Source organism: Lissotriton vulgaris, chromosome 6, assembly GCF_964263255.1.
Source record: "Lissotriton vulgaris chromosome 6, aLisVul1.2, whole genome shotgun sequence".
NCBI classification, from domain to species: domain Eukaryota; kingdom Metazoa; phylum Chordata; class Amphibia; order Caudata; family Salamandridae; genus Lissotriton; species Lissotriton vulgaris.
Window position 1 is genome coordinate 132,112,892 of NC_141694.1, and position 17,883 is coordinate 132,130,774.

The window sequence follows — 17,883 nt, forward strand, 5'->3', positions numbered from 1 at the left end:
CACACACACATAGCCCCCCCACACACACACAGAGCCCCCCCCCACACACAGAGCCCCCACACACAGAGCCCCACACACACACAGAGAGCCCCCACACACACACAGAGCCCCACGTTCTGCAGACTCCCCCTGCAACTGTTACCACCACTTTAGCTCAGAGTCTGGTCATTCCTGTGCCCATAAGACACATGGGTGACTGCTCGACTATTCATCTTTAATATAGAGCATGAATGCCATGATTCATGAGATATATGTAGCCAATTTGATACGCACCCATTACTCATGAAACATTGCAGACAGTACACTAGGATGGCAAACCAGGTCAGGCTTGTTCTCTAAATTCTGCTGACCAAGAAAAGAGCGTACACGTTTCAGAGGTACTATGGCAAAGACTCCATGAGTCTCTGTCCAATAATTACAATGATAAGGCCACTATATAATTCTTGTTTCTCCAACAGCAGCTAACCAGAAGAAAATACTGGGCAATGTAGGCCGCTCGACCTCCCAGGTACCTTAAGTAGCACGCCTGTACAAACTCCTAGCTGGAAAAAGTTTCTGAGGATCATTGGCAGGGTGTATTTAAAGGGCGGAGAGCCTGCAGTGCTTCTACACCAGGTAGTGCTTTGCACTGTTCTGAATTATCTATTATCCACAGGGCTTAATAAGCTGCACAACAATGTTGCTCCTCAGCATCGACGGAGTGGTGGGTATCCTTTAGTGACATTACTTACCACTGGACTGAAAGGGAAAGATGGGGCACAGGAAAAACAAGCACAAGCAGCGAGGGGGCAGGACATTAAGCACAAGCGACGAGGGGGCAGGAGAGGAAGCACAAGCAACGAGGGGGCAGGAGAGCAAGCACAAGCAACGAGGGGGCAGGAGAGCAAGCACCAGCAACGAGGGGGGCAGGAGAGCAAGCACAACCAACGAGGGGGGCAGGTGAGCAAGCACAACCAACGAGGGGGGCAGGAGAGCAAGCACAAGCAACGAGGGGGCAGGACAGCAAGCACGGGGTGGCAGGAGAGCAAGCACAAGTAACGAGAGGGGGTCAGGAGAGCAAGCACAGCCAACGAGGGGGGTCAGGAGAGCAAGCACAACGAACGAGGGGGGTCAGGAGAGCAAGCACAAACAACGAGGGGGCAGGACAGCAAGCACAAGCAACAAGAGTGCAGGACAGCAAGCACAACCAACGAGGGGGGTCAGAAGAGCAAGCACAAGCAACGAGGGGGCAGGGGCAGGACAGCAAGCACAAGCAACAAGGGGGCAGGACAGCAAGCACAAGCAACGAGGGGGCAGGACAGCAAGCACAAGCAACGAGGGGGGTCAGGAGAGCAAGCACAAGCAACAAGGGGGCAGGACAGCAAGCACAAGCAATGAGGAGGGGCAGGAGAGCAAGCACAACCAACGAGGGGGTGTCAGAAGAGAAAGAACAACCAACGAGGGGGGTCAGGAGAGCAAGCACAACCAACGAGGCGGGTCAGGAGAGCAAGCGCAACAAACGGGGGGCCGAAGAGCAAGCACAAGCAACGAGGGGGCAGGACAGCAAGCAAAAGCAACGAGGGGACAGGACAGCAAGCACAACCAATGAGGGGGGGTCAGGAGAGCAAGCACAACCAACGAGGGGGGTCAGGAGAGCAAGCAAAAGCACCGAGGGGGCAGGACAGCAAGCACAACCAATGAGGGGGGGCAAGAGAGCAAGCACAAGCAACGCGGGGGGAGTCAGGAGAGCAAGCACAACCAACGAGGGGCGGGGGTCAGGAGAGCAAGCACAACCAACGAGGGGGGGCAGGAGAGAAAGCACAAGCAACAAGGGTGGTCAGGAGAGCAAGCACAAGCAACGAGGGGGCAGGGGCAGGACAGCAAGCACAAGCAACAAGGGGGCAGGACAGCAAGCACAAGCAACGAGGGGGCAGGACAGCAAGCACAAGCAACGAGGGGGGTCAGGAGAGCAAGCACAAGCAACAAGGGGGCAGGACAGCAAGCACAACCAACAACGGGGGGCAGGAGAGCAAGCACAACCAACAAGGGGGGGTCAGGAGAGAAAGAACAACCAACGAGGGTGGTCAGGAGAGCAAGCACAAACAACAAGGGGGGTCAGGAGAGCAAGCACAACGAACGATGGGGGGCAGGAGAGAAAGCACTAGCAACGAGGGGGCAAGACAGCAAGCACAAGCAACGAGGGGGCAGGACAGCAAGCACAACTAATGAGGGGGGTCAGGAGAGCAAGCACAACCAACGAGGTGGCAGGAGAGCAAGCACAAGCAACGAGGAGGCAGGACAGCAAGCACAAGCAACGAGGGGGGGGTCAGGAGAGCAAGCACAACCAAAGCAGGGGGTTAAGGAGAGCAAGCACAAGCAACAAAGGGGCAGGACAGCAAGCACAAGCAACAACGGGGCAGGACAGCAAGCACAAGCGACGAGGGGGCAGAACAGCAAGCACAAGCAACGAGGGGGCAGGACAGCAAGCACAACCAACGAGGGCTGGCCAGGAGAGCAAGCACAAGCAACTAGGGGGCAGGAGAGCAAGCACAAGCAACGAGGGGGGGCAGGAGAGCAAGCACAACCAACGAGAGGGGGGTCAGGAGAGCAAGCACAAGCAACAAGGGGTGGTCAGGGGAGCAATGACAAGCAATGACGGGGGGTCAGGAGAGCAAGCACAAGCAACAAGGAGGCAGTGGCAGGAGAGCAAGCACATTCAACGAGGGGGCAGGGGCAGGAGAGCAAGCACAAGCAACAAGGGGTGGCAGGAAAGCAAGCACAAGCAACGAAGGGGGGGGGCAGGAGAGCAAGCACAAGCAATGAGGGGGGGTCAGGAGAGCAAGCACAACCAGTGATTAGGGGGGGTCAGGAGAGCAAGCACAAGCAACGAGGGGGCAGGACGCAAGCACAAGCAACAAGGGAGAAGCAGGGAACAGAGGCAAGAAACAGGGAACAGAGGCACAAACACTTACCCTCTGTAGCACCGGCAGGAAAGCGGACCGTGTGAGGGTGTTGTGTCACCCCCTGTCCCCGGGTGGGTTCCTGGCTGTGGTGTGCGCGCGGCTGTGCCCTGTCCCGCCGACCCCTCAGTAGGTGAACACCACGTTGGAGATGCTGGACTCCAGCCAGTCCCCGGAGATCATCTCGCTCACCTCGGGCGTGCAGTAGTCGCGAACTCGAAGTGCGAGCCGGCGCCCGCCTCCAGGCTAAAGTCCAGGTCCTGGTCGAGCGCCGAGGAGCCCAGGCACATGCTCTCGAAGCCCGGGCTCGGGTTCAGCTCCAGCAGCTTGTCTTCCAGCTCCTCGTTGGACGAGGACGATGAGTAGTGCGAGGAGGCGGACGACAAGCAGGAGGCTGTGGAGAAGAAGGTGGAAGGCGCCGGGGATGGGGCGCGGAGGCTGCAGTTGCCAACCAACGTATTTGTAAAGGATAAACAAACATCCAGATCACCTTTGCTCACATGATGAAGCGCTTGGCAAGAAACATTCCCCGTCAACTGGCAGGTACACTAAGAGGAACGAGTGAGCTTCCTAGCCCAAGATGGCGACCTTGGGAGAAGCCGTAACCCGGCCCTCAGCCACCCTCCCCTCGGACGACCGCAGAGCCTGGCACCGCTTCTCCTCCGCTGCTCTTCGTGTGGGGAAAGCAGGCGCAGCCACCTTGAGAGAAACAACTGCAGTAGACGTAAAATAAATACCAGTGACTACATTTTATTTGATAAGTGTAATGTTAATAAATGTTCAAAAGTAAACATAGTACGAAAACAGTGTTTTCAGATAAGCCTAAATAATGGTAAATAAGAAATTGTATGTAGTGACTCTGTGATTAGAGCAGTAATCAAAGTGCATTAAAAACAAGCCGTCAGGAGGGCAGCGGAACACCGCCACGTTTCTCCGAGGCGAGGCAGAAATGCCTCAGAGAAACCACTGCCATTTTCGTGATTGGGGGCGTGTTTTCGTTCTCTCCTCTTCCCATTGGCTGGAATGTAAAATTCCAGTCAATGGGAAGAGGAGAGAAAGAAAACAGAAAGAAACTAAAAAATACACCCCTCAATCCGGTCCTAAATTGACGGACAGCCCTGTTCTCCAATGACTGGCCTCCGTTTAGGAAGCCAGCCAATGGAGAAGAGGGGCGGGTTCAAGCCCCCAATAATGTAAACATAAAATCTCGGCTGCGCGACACTGCTGCGCAGTGTACGGTAGTCCGAGACCTAAAAATGGTATAACAACAACGACTTCACTAGACAGTGCCTACAGCATGTAGAATCACTGGTACCCCAAGGAACTACCCAAAGGAGTGACACAGTGAGCTCACGGAGGACGGGTGCAATGTGAGAATACAGACCCAAGCTCCGTACAACTCTATGGGAAAGTCACGGTTGGAAAATTACAGTTTAAGGACACTTCAGAGAGGACTTCAAGAAAACTCTTTGGAACATAGAGGGTTCTAAGGCCAGCACCCTTGTGAGTACCGAGGTACCTGTGTTACCTATCCCAGAGGAGCCGGGTGCATAGGGGTCAAGTGGTGTCGGAAACCCTTGTCGTTCAATGGCATGATGCGAAGAAGTGCTGTAGCCGGGAAGACGAAAAGTATCCGGTGGAATCCAAGCCTGGATCCGAGGTGAGAAGAACCTGAAAGCAGAGGGGACAGAGTCTGGGTCACTTCAGGGTGACCAGGGGCTCAGTAGACGAATGCCCACTGATGTTGGGTGCTTCAGGTGTGAAGATAGGATGCTTGACTCTGCAGCCATGGGGACCAGGAGGTGTCGATGACTGCAACTGCAACCCATTGGGGCAGAGGACACAAGTTACAGTGAGGACCAGCAAGGTCCTGGAGACTCTCCAAGCTATGGGAAGTCAGGGCACGTCTGGAGCAACCAGGGAAGCCCACGTGAAATCAATGTTACCTTCACAGGGACCGACAGGCCAACAGACCAGGGATTGCGAAGAGACTCCGAGCTGAATTACGAAGTACAGCCCCACAGAGCACTCGTGTAGTTGAGGCCGGAAATCTTCAATGAAAATACTGCTTAGGGTCAGGACTACATGTAGCCCAAAGCACAGCCTCAGGGATGGCTAAAAAGCATATGCTGCTGAAAAAGTACACAGTGCACAGGGGTTCGGGTTTCACGGTCCCCACGAGGGATACTGATCTCAGGATTGCTGAGAGAGCAGATCGACCTCAGAGACGCTCGGGAATCCACCTCCTGTGTTTCAGAGATCTTCGGAGTCCTCAGGAGCTTAGGAGATGCAAACCGGTCAGAGGTGTTAAGGTGCCTGCTGCTGCAGGGTAGTAACTCCTTTACTCCAAGGGAGATTTTGCTGTCGTCCAGCGAAGTGTAGACCGTTGAAGTACTTGGTTTCTGCTTGCAGAGTTTAGTCCAGTTAAAATCCAAGGTCCTGTAGTCAGGGTTCCTACTTTATACCTAAGGAAGGGGTTGGACAAACTCTGGGGACCCAACTATGGGAGGGTCAGGACAGAGGGGTGGCTACACCCATGCCCTTTGTCCAGTTTCACGCCAGTGCAGGAGCAAACGTCTCCTGCAACTGGTTTGAGCTGGACTATGCACAGGGACACCAAATGTGCCCCCAGTGTAGACTTTCTGGCACTCTCAGAGTGCACCCATCCAGCCCCAATACACTAAAGCCTGTCTGGGAGGTGTTCACACCTCCCCGTGACAGGAAACCTGTTGTCATGCCTTCCTCTGCTCGAGCTTGGCTCAGCAGCAGGAGGGTAGACTCGTGTCTGTGGCTGGCAGCATCAATTTTGTGATGCCCAGGTCGAGAAAGCTGGTACCGGGTGTACCGTTGTTTCACATACGTCCCTCTAGAAGGGTGGACTCATACCTCCCCTGCCAGCTACTGGCGGGGAGGTATAATTCCAAGGTGTTTGACACCAAACATGACATGTTTCTAAGCAGCCGTTTTAAAGTTAGCATTTACCGCAAGGTTATAATGCACTTGAATATATATGGTTGGCTGCATCGCAGACAGCCACGGAAAATAGGTTCTGAAGGCTGCAGAGGTGCTCTGCCGATGCAGGGGCACCCTCTCACATAAAACCCAGCACCCTGCCTTCAGGCTTGATAAGCCCTGCCATAGGGGTGACTGATAGGTTTATATGTGCAGTGATTTAGAATAGATATAGGTAACCTATATCTAAGTAAAGGGTGCATGCACCACCTTACACAGGCTTATAAGGGTATCCCAGTATCCAATCTGGAGTGTACCTAAAGTACATGCACAACCAATTTATGGAGAAAGCAGATAAACGGGGGTCCTGATTAGCAGGATCCCAGTCAGAATAGTCAAAAACCAGCAAAACACCAGGACAAAAGTGGGGGTAACCATGCAGTCAGATTCCATCTTCCTACATACCTCGCTGTGGCGAGGTAACCTTGATATTTGTGTGTCTATAGGTACTCCTTCCCTCCCGTTTTTTAAGGCTCATGTGGCATCATTTGGGAATATTTAAAACCCTATCCAGCAATATAACTATTGGGGTATAGTATATTGTGCATGGATAGTGTTAGGTGCACCACTAAGCATTGAATATATGTAAATACACTTTTGTTTAATATATATAATTTTTGTAATTTTGAATGTCGAAGGGATCTCCTCAAGGTCCTGATAAGAAGCCAGGGGGAGGGCTTCGAAACATGCCAACACAGGAGAGACTACCCATGGAAGCATAGAATCTCCATCTCATTCCCCATTTTTTAACGATACCAGCTCAAAGGAACATTAAAGTTTATTTTTCCAGCTGAGCCAGGTATTTTTTTAACTTTTCACTATTTTCACTCACTTTTGGCCTTTCCACTCACACTCCTACACCACACATAGTTTTGTTTTCAAAATCAGTGCTCCCACGTAGTCGTAGGTCGCAGCACGCCCCTTTCTGCAGCGGGGCGGTGTCAGGAATCATGCGGGTATCATTTGTTTGGAGAAGAGGTCCAGCAAAAAGCACAGGGTCATAGTAAAACAGTCCAGAGTCAATTGGTGTATAGATGTTTATAGAGAGAAAAACACCTCCCAAGATGGCCTCCAGGTTTTCCCTGGTGTCTATGCAATAGTATGGAAGTGTTCTGAAATCTCGTGCGACTCGAGAATTCGGGTTCCTAAGGTGCGCATTCTACAGCGCACTTCAATTTGTATTTTAGTAGAAGTTCTTTTTGTGAGGCGCTCTTCTGAAAGTTAGTTATTTTGAAGAAGAGCATGTCTGAAGTATTCCCCGATAGAGTATTGACTATTTGGCGAGTACCACGAGTTTCGTTTAGTCTTGCAGCCCATCTTTCACGAAACTCATTCACCATCATAGTGGATATAGAGAAGGCTTGAGAATCCTCCTGAGTGTCTTTGCTATTGCAAAGAGCCCTCACCTGATCTGTTTCAGTTCCAGAGAGAGAGTTTGACTTTCCACAGTTGCTGTCTTCACCGCAGCGCTCTGAGAGGCTTACCGTCGAGCGCCAGTCACCTGAAGATAAGTGAGAGAGTCAAGTAGTTGGCTACAGAGTTCAAGTAAGCCAAATAATTGTATTATCTTTGCCTCAAGTGGATGGAGCACCTTTAACTGAATTTACCAACCGCAGCGCTTAGCTCCAGCTTCTGTTCCCTTCCTCCCTAGCGTACTTTCCTTCTCTGACCTTCCACATTCTTTCCTTCCCCTGTACCTATAGTGCGTACCTTCCCCTAGAAGCAGAGCACAAAGGAAATCTCCAGAAGCGACCAAATATTGCAAACTGGGAAGTAACAGTACTGAGAAACATTGACTTGATCAAGAGTACATAACATTCCACAAACGAGTAATACTTTATAATTACCTGCAAACTCCTTGAACAATTGATATAGAATGATAAATCTTAAAACATATTAGGTAGGAATAAGCAAATGTTTAGTTAGTTTAAATAGGCATTGAAAGGGTAGAGAAGCTAATTATGATGTGTGTTCCCTGTGTGTATTAGGTCTCAGCAGCTCTAGAACACAAATTGCTGATAGACCACATTTCAAAAAGAAGAGGAGCAGATACTCATTCAGAATCTGGTAGGGGGAGGAAGAAAATATACTTGAGAGAAGTTAGAGAGGGAAATGTAAACTTGTAGTTGTATTTAAGTTTTCTCTCCATCTGTGCATTAGCAACCCTATCAACTGCCTAGTCGGGTAGAAGAAGAAGGAGTCCAGGTCCAGCTCGTGTGTCTCTTCTCTGTCCCACTCCCCTTGCCCCCTGCCTGGAGCAGCTGCATTTACGCAGTGTGTTCTGGGAGGTGGGTATTGGGTATTGGGAAATAGCAGCGTCTGCCTCCGTGGAAAATCTGGCGCCTGACAGGCGGGAAGGCCCCAATGATAAATGCCACCAAGGGCCCTTTTGGTGGGTGAGGGGTATTTAAACAAAGCTGTGTGTTTCCCACCATTGTAGGAGAAACATGTAGTCTGGAGGAACACTTCTGTACTTTTTCATAGGGGTGGATCCCTTTGTTTTCTTGACAAATATAAAGAGCACCAGGACAGCCCTCTTTGAAGTGCTCCTGCTTACTGGGAATACTCTGGCCATGACTCTGGCCACGATGCACTCTGGAGAAACAGGTGTATCCCAACTTCAAATATCTGCAATAGTAAAGGGATATAGGCCTAGATGTGTCAAGATTCCTTTTTGCGAATCTTAAATAGCGATTTTTTGCGAATCGCTATTTAGAATTCGCAAAATGGAATGTATGTAAAAAATTGCATTTTTTTTGCGATTCCTTACTTATCTTTATTTGCGAATTCGCATTTTGCGAATTCGCAAATAAGGAATAATTCCCCATGCATTCCTATGGGCCAGGAGGCCCATAGGAATGATTGTGCAGTAATTCTCAAATTGCGAATTCGCAATTTGCTAATCGCAATTTGAGAATTATTTCAAGGGTGCAGGGGTGTCTCATGGACACCCTGCTGCACCCCTGAAACTTACATGTGTGTGCATATGGCACACATACATGCCCTATGGGCATGTATGTGTGTCACATGCCCCCTTCAAAATAGTCAAATTTTGTTTTTTAAAAGGATTTCGCAAATTAACACGAACCTCAAATTGGTGTTAATTTGCGAATCCTTAACCCAAATTCGCAATTTTAAAAAGTTTCATACATGCCATATAAGGAATCGCAAAATTGCGATTCCTTAAATGCATAAGCAAAATAAGGAATCGCAATTTTTTGCGATTCCTTATTTTGCTAATTTCTGATACATCTCAAAAGATGCTAAATGTCCGTTTGCGATTCCTTAAGGCCGAAATTCTGCGAATTTCGGCCTTAACGAATCGCAAACGGCTTGATACATCTAGGCCTCAGTGAAGGGATATACTTTAGCAGTATCTCTGTGTAACCAAAAATCTGCACTTATATATGGAACGATTGATTTCTGAAACTAAACATAGAAAGAATGAGTTCTCTAAATGTACATTTACTGAAACTTCTCCCCGTGAATAGAATAACATCTCAGCTTTGTTGCTATGCCTTCTCTTTGAAAGATGAGTTATAATTTCTATTTGACTCAATTAGTCCTGTAAAGCAACTAACAAACATTATATATTCTGCTGTTAGCAACTCATGAGAGCATGCTAGAACTCTAATACTTTATACATCACTGGTATTTATATCACCAGCAGCATAATCCTGGCTTAATATTAGTAGAAATTGCTTTTCCGTCACAGGTTAACTCTCAAGTAAGTGCAACAACCCATAATCTTACTAGCGTTCATAATTCAGAGACACAACTTTCAGGAATACTTCTCTGTATTCCCAAAATATCCATCCTGACCTGTTGACACTAACTAAAATCTGTGGCAGTCTTTGTGGCAAGATTTGAGTTAGTTGGTACAGGACAAAAATGTTTTGAAGGTTCATATTGCTTATCCTGAAAGTCAAACTCAGCTAATTAACAGGCTAGGATACTCTCAAAGAGGAGATGAATGTGGTCGGATGAAAGATCCTGCACAAATATATCTTCTAGAGCTTATGCTGATCAGACTGGCTTAGACAGTTTTTCCTGTAAGGAGAACAGGCCTAGATGCTGACGGACACTACCATGTGAAAACTAGTGCAAAGGAGCAGTTTCTGTCAGTAGGCAAAGCAAGAGAGCGGTGCTGTGCCCATACTGAAAGCTACTGAAATTCATGCTTCAAACTTGACCAGAAAGAGCTCTATGCCAGTTTTTGATGATGTTGCCCAAATTGAATCTTATTCCATGTGTAGTTCTTAATGCTTTGAGATATGCTGTTGTCCACAGGTAAGCCTTTCAAAGTGAGCCAGATTATGAAGCACTCCTGTGTCTGCTGTCAAAGTTCTTGAGGAAGAGGTCTCTGGGAAATGAGACGTTAGGCTAATGCAGGGTTCTACAAAGTGTGTTCTGTAGGGCCCGATCCATGCCAGATTTTTAGCATATCCCCATTTAGATAAATGTAGTTATCTTAAAAATCTGGCATGAATCCAGCCCTCCAATACTGACTTTGAAGAACCCTGGGGTAATGGATGCATTTCCACCAATTATAATTAAGCACATGAGATCTAAGTAGTTCAAGAGTTCTTCAACAACTATTGTACTGATAGTCGTAAATGGGTTGAGAAGTCTTTGATCTCTGGATGTCCATTTCAGCTGAAACAGGTATTTGAAGTGCTTTCCTCTTTCTATCGAAGGAGCGGGGCAAATGCTTCACCCGGACATGAGCAACATTCAGCTGTATGCTGTGCTTGTGAGAGATTACAATTTGCAGCCATAACTTTTTAGAAGCGGCAGTGAGAGCAAGATGCATGTGTACTATGTGCCAACAAGTGATTAGGTACTGTCTGAACAACAATATGTAGACACATTGTGACAATCATTGGAACTGGCTAAGGAAGATGTCAGATCTTCGATAGCCCTGCAAGGATGAGAAAGATGATACTTCATCTCGCTCAGTGAAATCTCTTGGAGGTCCAAATAACAAAAAACTGCCGGAGAAATCCAGGGGAAAGGGGAATAGGAAGAGAAAATCTGCTTTGTGGTACCCTCATTCAGCAGGGATTGTCTTCTTCTGAGTTGTACTGCTTTTGAACAGTTAGAAAAAGAGTCCCCTGTTAGTCACTGACCTATGCTGAACTCCGATGTCAAGTTATTTGAGGCTGCGCTGACAAGGGTTTCTCACAGAGCTCATGTCAGCTCAGCACCATCTCTTTGCTCTTGGAGAGCAGAGAGCATGACTTCAGGTGGCTGAGAATCTTTCAGGGTGAGGGAGGCAGGACACCAGGTATAGATTTTATCAAATATTAACATAAAATAGCATGTGTAAAGCACATGTTCGCCCCCAAAGGGGCATCTTGGCGCTGTTTAATAGATGTCTATTGATACCCAACTCAACAGTATTCATTTTATCGACCTCAGAAAGGATGAAAGGCTGAGTGAACCAGCCGGGAATTGAACCTGTGAACATAAAGTGAAACACAGGTCCCTGCAGTGAATGCATTAGTCCACTGAGCCACCAAACTCGGCTCAATTTTAGGAGGTGGAGGTAGTTAAAGAGGGTTATGTGGAAGGGTGGCTGGATACCAGATATTTTTCTTCAATAGAATGGTGGGTGGAAGGGTGGTATTGAGGGTCAAATGTTATTTTGTGCATTTGGGCTATGGAATAACATTACTAGTGGGAGTGGCGGAAAGTGGCAGGAAACCTGTGTGATTTTTTAAATATTTAGAGCCTGCAAAAAGTAACCAGAGGATGGTCTGGGAGGGTGGTAGGACACCAGGTGAATCCCATTTGTGTTCTGAAATATGGGAGCAGGACTAAAAGGAATTGATGCAATGTTGAACATGGTATGAGTGTGTGTTAAAGTCACTATGGAAACCATGATAAACATTGGGCTCTTTTTGCAGCGTTTCTCTACTTTATCAACTTAAAACATTTTATTTTTTGAAAGCGTTAAGTGAGATTTGTTACTTATCTCTAATTGTGCACCTTTCTTTGTAAATCACATTAACTTTGAGTTAGAATACAGAATTAATCCTTAACCGAAGGCCGTTGTAGGCCCCCGGTGTGTCTGTGCGTGTAATAGGGAATATTGTTGATACAAAGTTGAGATATGTATTAGGAGAAGAACTAGTCAGAATAACAGTTGGTTTTTTACACTGCACAAATTTCTATATTTTTTAATTTCTACTATTTACAATTCCAGGCACCGGTAGAAGATGAAAATCCCCCAAAGTCAAACAGTGTGCTTGGTCAAGCACCAATCCATAACCTCTTTTCCAACAGCATTTGAAATTCTTACACCCTTTATAGAATACCATTTCTTCAAAAACATTTTCACAAGTACTTATTTGTACTGTTAACATTATCAATTATTAATCCAAACAATGCTTTGCAGATAATTTGGCCTTTTTCTTTATCCCAGGAATCATTTATGGAAGATTTAAATAGTATTCTGAATTCAGGTGAGCTTCCTGATTTATTTGACAATGAGGAGTTGGACAGTATTGTTATGGAGCTGAAAGGTGATGCCATGCAAGCTAACTGTTCCGAAAACAGACAATCGATTATCTCATTCTTCTTGCAGGTATTGAAACACCTATTGAAAGTGTCTTTGATTTATTTTTTGTACCTACAATTATTTTTTGTTCTTAATATTATGCTATTGGTAGATGTATGGATATGGTAGTAGTGTTATAGTACTTATGTATGATCCCATTTTGTCACCCTAGTTAGCCTGTTCTTCACCTGGTTGCCACAGGAGACCTTCCTGTATGATATATGTGTTGCACTTCTATAGGATAACTTGTACTGTTGGTTGTCTTTTTTTTTTTTCTGTCCTCATAAGCCACCTAGGTTCCGATTGTACAAACTGTCGGTGAGTGCAACATGCTGCCTTAGTACTTTCGACTGGTGGGGATAGACGAAAGGAACGGGGTGCTCATCCCTCAGCAGCTGCGCCTAGACCTGCAGCTATCGCCAAACAGAATCCTATAAAGGTGTCAAAAATGCAACCAAAATGCTAGGTTAGCATGTTAATGCGGCTCTACCAAAGAATGGGAATGATGGCTTAATCATTGGACCTGGGGGAAAAAAAAAAGATTCTCAATGATCCCACCTCAGGAGATGCCAAAAAGATCTTTTCACAGGGTTCCCGGCTCTGGCCAGATCCAACTTGGAAACCAGTAAGGCCGAAGTGTACCAGTCATTAATTGAGGGAGATAAAGAGTCTTTCCATTTTTTACTTATCTCACTCCTAGCGAGAAGGATAGAATAGAAAAACAGCTTCCTTGCCGAAGAGGGAACCCCATCCAAATATTACGGAAGTAAGGTCAAGAACAATATTAGTTCCAATTGAATTTGATAGAGTCTTACTTATGGATTCCCAAAATAAACCTAATTGGGGGTACTCAAAGAACATGTGGGTATCAGCTGCGGCTATAAGACCACATCTTGCACATGCTACTCTTTTCCCCTGGTCAAATTTGGACAGTCTCAGGGGTGAGTAGTAAGCTTGGTGTATAGTAAAAATATGCTGTCTACGTAACCATGCCGGCTTAACAATATCCCAAAACATGTCACATGAAGTAGTCCAAAGGTCTTGCAGGTTGGGGTTGCTCAGATGCGATGCCCAAAGCTGATCTGGTAGCAAAAATTCTCCATCCAGTTCTTCCAGAATTAAATTGTACCAATATGAAATTTCTTTCTTAAACGGGGGCTTGTCCAGTAGAAGGGTGATAAGATAACTGTGTGAGCCCAACGGAAATTTAGGTCCTCGAGATGGTAAAGTACTGTATGATCTGGACCAGCTAGATATTTGTAGATATTTAAGTCTCGCAAAATTCGGACCTATTGTATTTCGTAAAGACTCCCAGGGTAAGAGAACACCATCAACAAATAGATCTCCCCACACCAAAAGGCCCGCATCTCTGATAGGTTGAGCAAGTAAATCATCCAACCAGGTTGGACTGTTGGGAAGACCCCACAAAGGCGCTCTACTACCACAGTACCCTATTTGTTTATCATCAAGTTTTAGGGCACCACTCCAATCATATACAGTCAATTCCAATTTTTCAGAGTCCACATCCAATTAAGAAGTCTTGATATTTTCTCAATTCGTTTTTTATTTTCTTATACTCAAAAGGATCATCAGCCGCCGCGTTTCGTTCTGACCACCAGAACTTCTTCAGGGTGTGTATAGTTGTAGAAAACACCAACAGTGAATACCACTGATATGTGTAGGATCCTTTCAAACCACAAAAAATTATTATTCCAATTAAGATATCTTGATAAGTGTAACTGGCTGGCTTAATCTCACACAGGCAGTTAGTCGCAATTGTTGGTCAACAAATATGATAGTTCTAACATCAGATATGATAATCTCAGCAGAAAGCCTTATTGGGGTTCATAGGTATATATCCTCTTTGATGTTTCAAATGGAAATCCGACACAATGTATTCCAAATTCGTAATCCCAATTGGACTTGTGGTAGAAATTGCTACCACTGCTACTCGGCCATATCCGCGCAAAGCAGCAAACGAGCTCTCGATAAAAGACCAGTTTAAATCGCGGAGCAGTAGCAATTTGTTGCATTTAGTCCAGGTCTTAGTTCTGAATCACTTGATGTCCTTGTGCTATGGATCATATCCTGCTTCAAATAGGATGGCTTGATATAGGCGTGGCCCCCTGGAAATCATCTCCACCCTTTCTGATGGCCAAAGTGGACAAAGGTAGACCTGCACTATAATGGTACTTGGGTAACTTTCCCTTTCTATGGATTGGGGGGGGGGCACTAGGCTGCTATACCTCCCTGTACTACCTTCATATCCTAGTTATCTATATCAGCATTCCTGCTCCCTATATTTTCTACTTAGAATCTATTTTTCTGTTCTTGTAAATGAGTCTGCACCTACGTCATGGGGTAATTTAGTTTGTGGCATGGTCTAAATAAATGATCAATAATAATCAGCATTGAAAACTTTACACAAACAATTCTTCAAAATTGAACAAGTTCCTACTTATAAGTGGAGTGGAAGAGCCTTTTCGAACATCGCCCCTAGACTGTGCAGTTCTGTTCCCTGTGACATCAGGACCCTGCCATCGATGCAGTCCTTTAGAAAAGCCCTGAAGACCTGGCTCTTTGCCAAAGCCTATCCTTAGTTATCGGATTGCCTTTTTCTTTTATGATCTGATTATAGGCGCCTTGATGCCTTTTGGTAAAGTTGCGCATTATAAGTTTTTATTCATTCATTCATTCGAGTATGATACTGCCACAGGGCATACATTATGAACCCATGTGAACTTACAAACACATTATCAATGATCAATGGGGCTTCATAGCCCACCATCAAAGCAATGATTCTGGAGAGTCTGAGAACAGAAACATTTTGGCTGCCATCCAGCCTTCTACTTCCTGTCTTATCAATGGCTTTTCTCTGTACTTTCACAATTATGCAGAAACAAAACAGTACATGTGACCTGTTTGCTGAACATGATATTTCACAATATTCCCTCTACAGTGTAAAAGGTAGCTGGTGCCCACAACACCAGTTCTCTGGTACAACACCCATCAATGCTTTCTTGAAGCTAATTATCTGCAACACAGGTGCAGCAATGAAACCTGCTAAAGGTTGATGCACCAAGAGTTGACAACAGATTGCTGACTAGTCTGGACTCTTCAGAGATATGGGTAGTGTTTCTTTGTTTCTCCAAGTAAACACAATGTGTATCCATTCATTTTATTCAAAAGGGGGTAATGGACGAATGAGGCTAAAAAAGAGAAAATAAGAGGTTTAATAGCTACAGTAGGTGTCAAGCAGGGGAAGCTAGAATCATTCTTGTAAGGTCAGATTGGCTTAGAATATTTAAACGGCAATTATAATGTACAGGTGAAGTACAACAAAAGGGTCATCTTCATACCGTCGTGTTTTGTGAGAGGCGTATGGTGAGGATGTTCCAGAAAGTGAAGCTGTGTGCAGAGAGGGTAACATTTTGAATGAATGTGCTTGTGCCGTGCACAGCTATGTACCTGTTTAATATCAGTGCATTTTTTAAAGTGCATGTGTTTAACTGTTAACGCACACTGCACAGCTCAGCAACATAGAGTGACTACCACGGTTCACTATTTACAAGAGTGTCGCAGTCTTAGGCTTTTCTGCAATCCAGATTTTTGGGGGGGCATTTCATTCCAACAAAAAAGAACTGAAAATGCAGGACATCACCCGTTAAAACATGCGAGTAGGGGTCACAATATAACGTTGCCAATTCAGAAAGAATACAATCACATTGAGGATTACATCACAGTTTGATAGTATATTTTATGGAGCAGTTAAGAAACAGGGATTTGCGTGTAACTCCCTTGGAATTCAAGATCCATCAATAATGATATCCTATGGTGCACTTCACTGATGAGTGTGTCCCAGGTCTGTGATACCTCTGGATTGTGAATACAGTATCATTGGCGCTGACCATGGAAACATGGGGCATGGTGGTCACCAGTTCACCTGTTAGGAAATAATGTATTAAATGTATTGTGTTGCATGTGGTCCTGCCTTTGGGATGACTCCATAGAGATCACAGAGGTCATATGTCATTCTTGGCCTCCAAGTTCCTGAGGTATATATCCCAGGTAATTACAGTCTGGTCCATACCACCTTGAGACTTAGTGGAGGTAATGACGTACAGTTCCGCCCTTATCCAATTCAGTGTAGCTCATAACAAGCTCTTCATGTCAAGTGATTTCCATGACATTGCTATGTGACATTCCATTCAGAAGATTGGCTGGAGTTTATGGATAAATTTGATATCATCTTACTCCAGGAAACCTGGGCTGTTGATCCAATATTTAGGCAGGGTTATGTAAATTTTTACAAAGCCGCCACACGAAGTGCCAATAGAAATGCCAAAGGGCGAGCCTCAGGGGGGCTATTGATTTGGGTAAAACAATCTTTGGGTTATCACACTACAGAAATAAGAGTACAAAACCCGGACCTGCTTATCGTTAAATTGAGCAGGACTGGCTACCGGGACCTGATCCTGTTTAATATTTATGCACGAGGTTTGCCGGGTGGCCGTTCCCCACCCTTGTTGGAGGTATTGGATACTAACCTGGCAACCCTAGATAGCAATAACGTTATTCTTCTTGCTGGGGACCTAAATTGTTGCTTTGAACCTTTGCTTGACCCAGGGGACATTTGGGGTTCCGCGGAGGATGCAGTATGGGGTATACCTGATCTGCTGCCCGCTAAACCGGTACCCGCAACAGAGGCAGCGGTGAACTGGACGGCCTTCTGTTTAAATAGCGGCTTTCGGGCCTGCAATGGCCGAACAAAATCAGACCAGGAAGCCAACTGCACATTTGATAACGGGTTAAGAAGAAGCCGCATTGATTATATATTGTTGAAAGTAGGAGATTGGCCCTTGTTGGTGGATATGGAGGTATCTTCACGTCCAGAAAGTGACCATAACCCTCTGACCCTGCAACTAAGGTTGCCAGGACTTGTGAGACTAGCGGATCCCTGTAGTTCACAGACAGGGGACATTTATCTTACAAATGATAGGAAGAGGTTAAAATGGTCAAAAATCAAGGAGGACGAAATATTGAGGGATAAGGTTATTAGCCTGGTTAATAATATATATAACGAAATGATGACCCATGCCCAGTCGGGGGATAACCCCGAAACAGCTAACCTTATTATAAACCTTCATAATCGTTGTTTTGACAATTTAAAATCCCTGCTTTCCCAACCAAGTCGGCAAGGAAATACCAAAGCACCTATTCGCCCCCAGAAATGGTACAATAAAAAGTGTAGGGAAGCCCACACTGACCTGATCAAAGCTGTTAAGTCCCGGAATATGGGTATAGTGAAAGCAGCTAGACTAACATACAGGAAAATACAGGGAGAAGCCAAATTGGAGTGGGAGGACAAGT

At 45.9% G+C, this 17,883-nt stretch overlaps 1 protein-coding gene across 1 annotated transcript in view; it reads left to right on the forward strand.

Moving 5' to 3' along the window:
* Positions 1-17,883, forward strand: part of DNAH14 (dynein axonemal heavy chain 14) — a 1,270,113-nt gene that overhangs the window by 817,924 nt on the left and 434,306 nt on the right. Inside the window, exon 56 of the mRNA XM_086926153.1 lies at positions 12,379-12,540. Within this exon, the coding sequence (XP_086782279.1) occupies positions 12,379-12,540 (162 nt within the window). The remainder of the gene's footprint in view (positions 1-12,378; positions 12,541-17,883) is intronic.